The sequence below is a fragment of the Trichosurus vulpecula genome, chromosome 3 (assembly GCF_011100635.1).
Source record: "Trichosurus vulpecula isolate mTriVul1 chromosome 3, mTriVul1.pri, whole genome shotgun sequence".
In the NCBI taxonomy this organism is placed as follows: domain Eukaryota; kingdom Metazoa; phylum Chordata; class Mammalia; order Diprotodontia; family Phalangeridae; genus Trichosurus; species Trichosurus vulpecula.
In genome coordinates this window covers 242,812,143-242,817,903 of record NC_050575.1, presented here as the reverse complement: position 1 = coordinate 242,817,903, position 5,761 = coordinate 242,812,143, and the positions used below count along the sequence as shown (strand labels likewise).

The window sequence follows — 5,761 nt, the reverse complement described above, 5'->3', positions numbered from 1 at the left end:
AGCTGCTAACTTACTTCACCTCAAGGCAGGGAAGGTGGTTGGCTAAGTACCTGGATCTATACAGGAACCACCAGAGGAAGCTGGACACACACATCACCTGTCATTCTTGCAAAAACTTCACTGAGTTTCAAATTTGATTTAGAGGAATAAAAAAGGCCCGCAGAGAGAGAAAAGGGGGCTGTGGAGGCTACCCAACCCAGCCACCCATGGCAATATGTCCTATGCCATCTTAAAATAACCCACCCAGAAAAATGCTCCCAGGCCCTAAACAGCAAGTCAGGCAAAGGGTTGCGTTAAAACAATACAGGGAGGGAAGAAATGGATTCACCTGCCTGGGACTCAGGTGTACAAGGCAACAAAGGCACTGGATTGGGCAGCCAACAGCGAAACCCCTAGTTCCTGTGTTCTGGGGACTGTTCTATCTCATATAATTATATATAAATAGAGAGACATAGAAAATATAAACTCTGAGGGTGTAGGGGTAAGGAAACTGGAAGGAGGTATGGGCAGCAGGCCCCAAGGAAAGCTGGAGAGCTCAGGCAGACTTGGTCTCCTCCTTCACCCCTTTGGCTTCAGGTTTCTCTTCCTTTGTCTTCTCCTCCTCTTTTGCTTCTTTTTTCTCCTCTGGCTCTCGATCTTTCTCCTCTTCCATTTTGACCCTCTTGGCTTTCTTGAAGTTGGCTGAGTTCTTTCGACCACCCTCACCTTCTTCATCTGAGTCTGAAAACTCTTCCTCACAAGCAATTCGCTTGTCTGAGGAGCATATTGAAATGCGCTTGTCAGGATCTTCCTCATCCTCGTCCCCACCGTCCTCCTGTATCCCATCCTCAGGAATGGGTTGCATCTGAACACCAGGGGCGTGTGGCAACATCCGGAGGTTCTCGAACAACCTCTGCTTGATCTTCTCCAAATACTCATTGGTATTCTGGTTTGTCATGTTAGATGGGCTGATGTGAAGTTTGAAATCCGGGCCAAAGTATTCAAAGTAATCATTGTAGGGAAGTTCATTGGGGATCTCTGTGTCCAAGGCCACAGCTGTCTCATATGTCCAGCACCTGGCTACATTGCGGATGGTGTAGCCACCCCCTCCCAGCATCAGCAAGGGCAGATTGAAGCTCTTGACAAATTCCACACACTTGGCATGGCCTTTAATGGTAAGGTTGAAACAACCTAATCGGTCTCCAGACAGGGAATCAGAGCCACACTGCAAGACCACTGCACTGGGCTGAAAGGTCTCCATCACCTTCGACATAACTGGTTTGAAAATGGCCTCATAAGATTCGTCATCAATCCCATCTCGAAGCGGGTAGTTGACAGCATAGTATTTGCCTTTGCCAGCTCCAATGTCCCGTAGGTCACCCATTCCCGGGAAGTACTCTCCATACTTATGAAAGGACACTGTCATGACCCGATCTGTGGTGTAGAAAGCTTCTTCCACGCCATCGCCATGGTGAATGTCAATGTCAATGTACAGCACCCTCTGGTGGTACTTCAACAGTTCCAGGATGGCCAACACAATATCGTTGACATAGCAGAAGCCAGAAGCTTCAGACTTCTTAGCATGGTGCAGGCCCCCAGCCCAGTTCACAGCAATGTCCGTCTGCTGTTTATTAAGTTTCACCGCACTTGCTACAGATCCACCGGTGGATAACTGACAGAACTCAAATAAGCCATCAAACACGGGACAGTCTTCACCAACGTTAAATCTCTGCATCTGCTTGCTGTACTCTGACATATTATCAGGACGGATAGAATGCAAAAACTTAATGTAGTCATCGCTGTGGTACTTGGCCATCTCATCTGCATGGGCTTTGTGGGGCCGATAGATTTCCATCTTCCGGTAGAGTCCATAGTTTAGTAGCAAGTTGTGAGTCATTCGGATTCGATGGGGTTTCATTGGGTGGCCCTGCCCATAGTAGTAATTTCCAACATCCCCGTCGTAGTAGTAACAGACTTTTCGCTTCGTGCCCTGAGTCAGTGCCATCTTGCCTCGCACCCTCCTGCCAACTCTTTTTAAAGCAAAAACTCTTTCCAAACCATTTAGTGTCAAAACTATTACCAGGAGAACGCTGACTTTTCTGATATGTTTTTCAGGTGCTATGATCTTATCATTGCTATTTCTTCTCCTGACATTTTTTTGGGGGTGGACTTTTAGGGTTTGATTTCTTGGGTTCTTTGTCCCCCATCCTTCTTCCTGTCCTGCTGTTTTGCTTCTCTGCTTCTCACTATTGTCTGTGTGATGCAGAGAATTAAAGCAGTTATAAACCATTGTTGAGATACTTTTTGTGCTAAGCACTTTAGAAATATTATGTCATGTGATCCTCACAACAACCCTGAGAGGTATCCTTGCCCTTGAGGAGCTCACAGTGTAATGGGGGAAACAACACAGAAACAGCTATATACAAACAAGTGATATAGAAGATAAATTAGTCTATAGCCCCAGACTAACAGTCCTTTCCTATTTATTATTTTATTACAGTTAATCAAGGTTAAAAACTTTCTTCCAAGAGCACCTTGGGTGTTCCAGATGATAGGGTCATTAAAAATTACCCCCAGGTAAGACACTATACAGGGCAGCCACGCAAACAGGGTCAAACATGATCATTTCTGCACAAGTAGCTACAAAGAGATTTTTTAAATGAAAAATAGTTATAGAGTACAGCATGAGCATGCCACACTGGAATCTGTATGTTGACATTAGGGTAGTGGAATTCATAAAAGACAGGCAATGGAGATGAAGTAACAGTCTTCAAACAGAAGTCAGAAGCCTCATAGCAAGAGGAAAGATTGAGAATTAAGAACTAAAAGGACCCTAGAGTCTGTTGAGTAGTTCAAAACAGATGGAGATGAAATACAAGAAGTAGAGGAAGGAAAATGGCTGAAATATTTAAAAAAATTAATGGTAGGGGGAAATATATCTTGAACCAGGGGTTCATAACATTTTTTTAATGTCATGGGCCCCTTTGGTAACTTGGTGAATCCTTTGGAACACTTTTCAGAATTACATTTTTAAATAAATAAAACAGAGAATTACAAAAGAAACCAGTTGTATTGAAATGCCATTATCAAAATATGAAAAAAGTTCACAGAACAAATTAATAACCTTCATATTAAACACTAATTATGTACCATGGGATTTAGAGCTTGAAGGGCATTTGATTTTGCTTGTTGTAAAATGACATCTGATGAAAAGTTAAATCAAGAGTAAAAATACAAACATTTCTCCCCATAACAAGGGCCTGCTCCCTTCTTTGCCACTTCTATCCTTGGGGAGAATGGGCTCAAACTTAACACAGCTTCTATGAAACATATGCTTCACCAAAATCATTTACAAAAGTAACAGATGATAAATGAGTCATGGTTGCTACCTCTTGGCTGCCTTTGATCCATTTCTAGGCTATATCAAGAAGTTCCAAGATGTTAATCCTCATTGGCTTCAGCTGTTTGCAAATCTGCTATGGATTCCAGCTCCCAGAGCTCTAAAGACATGTTCTCAGACCTTTCAAGGCTCATAAGATGTCTTTTAAAATTATTTATTTTAAAAATTTTCTTCCTTTTAAATTTTGAGTTCCAAATTCTCTCCATCCTTCCCATACCACTCCCATGCCCCTGAGAAGGCAAGCCATATATCAATTATACATGTGAGAATCATGCAAAACATTTCAATATTAGCCAATTTTTTAAAAAGCAAGAAAAATACAGAAAGTGAGATAATTATACTTCAATCTACACTCAGAATTTATCAGTTCTCTCTTCTTTTCTTCATGAGTCCTTTGGAATTGTTGTATTGATCAAAGTAGCCAGATCTTTTAGAGTTGATCATCATTGCAATATTGCTGTTACTGTGCATAATGATCTCCAGGTTCTTCTCACTTCACTTTGCATCAGTTCATATAGTTTTTTGCCATGTTTTTCTAAAACCACCCCCCTCATCATTTCTCATAGCACAATAGTATTCCATTATGTTCATATATCATGACTTGTTCAGCCATTCCCTAATTGATAAGCAATCCCTCAATTTCCAGTTATTTACCACCACAAAAAGAGCTGCCATAAATAGTTTTGTACCTATAGGTCCTTTTCCATTTTCTATGATCTCTTTGAGATATGGACCTAGTAGGGATATTGCTAGGCTAAAGGGTATACAGCTTTATAGCTCTTTGGGCGTAGTTTCAAACTGTTCTCCAGAATGGTTGGATTCCATCAGCAGTTCATTAGCATCTGTTTTTCTTCATCCTCTCCAGCATTTGTCATTTCTTATAGGTGAGAGGTACCTCAAAGTTGTTGTAATTTGCATTTCTCTAATCAATACTGATTTAGAACATTTTTATATGACTATAGATAGCTTTGATTTCTTCTTCTGAAAAATGCTTCTTTATAGCCTTTGAACATTTATCAATTGGAGAATGGCCCTTACTTTCATAAATTTGACTCAGTTCTGTAAGTGTACATTTGAGAATGAAGCCTTCATCAGAGAAAAAAGTTCATAAGCTCTTAGCCAATTCTCCTCCCTCTAAGAGCAACAGAGAATAGATACAACAGAGACAGCTAGTCAGTGCAGAGTTTACAGCAGGAAATTTAGAATCAGGAATTTTTTAGTTCAAATCCTGCCACAGAGACTACTAGCAGGGTGACCCTGAGTAAATCACTTAACTTCTGTCTGCCTTAGTTTCCACATCTGTAAAATACAGATAATGGTAGTACCTATCTCCCAGGGTTGTGAAAATGATAAGAGATAATATTTTGAAAATGCTTTGCAAAACTTAAAGAATATATGAATGCTACAGAAACAGCAGCAGGGCCATGTACTGACCTGAGAGGAGATCAATATGCAAGCCCTCTCTCCCTACCTGGAGGCTTATACTGCTCCTTAAGTGAATACAGCTCAACAGGAAAGAATAATAGAAGGGTGTTGTGAGATTACCACAACCTTTCCATTGTCCAAAAAGCAGAAAGAATTGCTGATGTTGTTCAGTGGTGTTGAACTCTTCATTACCCTATGGACCATACTGTTGATGAGGTTTTCTTGGCAAAGATACTGGAGTGGTTCACCATTTCCTTCTCCAGCTCATTTTACAGATAAGGAAACTGAGGCAAACAGGGTGACTTGCTTAGGGTCACACAGCTAGCAAGTGTCCAAGGCTGGATTTGAACTCAGGTTTTCCTGACTCTGCACCCAGCACTCTATCCACTGAGCCACCTAGCTGCTGAGGTCTACTGACATCAAATCCATACTATTTCTATTCCTTTTCTTTATTATGCCACACAGTTTACTTCACCAAAATAATAATGAATCAACAAGCATGATTTTTAAAGTCAATTTTCGTAGTTGTCCTGCCACCTAGAGAGTGATAATCACCACTTCCACATATTCATGCTCCCACCCCTACCCCTTTTAGGGTAGAAGATACCTAGGCTCTTGTCATTTTCCCTGAATACTGTATTCTTTCTCCATACTTATGTGGAAAGATAAAGCAGGTTACACACAGGTAGAAAGAAATTGGGGCCTTCCCCCAAGCTAGGAGGCTTTCTGGCTGAGTGCTACTTCATTTGATGCTTGACAATAAGGTAGAGATTAAAAACACAGTGAAAGCCTTTCTCCACTCTCCTTCCTGTGACTAGCTGGATGCAATTGTATAGCCATTCCAGGAAACCACTACCAGGAATGATACTTAAAAGCTTCTATACCATGCCCAACTTCATTAAACTGCTTCTTCTGTATTATTCCTTTTGTTTCTATTTAATGGAGGTTACAGGGAAT

At 41.1% G+C, this 5,761-nt stretch overlaps 1 protein-coding gene across 1 annotated transcript; it reads right to left on the bottom strand.

Annotated features, from left to right (window-relative positions):
* Positions 1-249: 249 nt before the first annotated feature.
* LOC118843347 (histone deacetylase 1-like) lies at positions 250-1,984 on the bottom strand. Its single transcript, XM_036750950.1, has one exon. The coding sequence runs from the start codon at positions 1,982-1,984 to the stop codon at positions 536-538; it is 1,449 nt and encodes a 482-aa protein (XP_036606845.1). The 3' UTR covers positions 250-535.
* Positions 1,985-5,761: the final 3,777 nt, after the last annotated feature.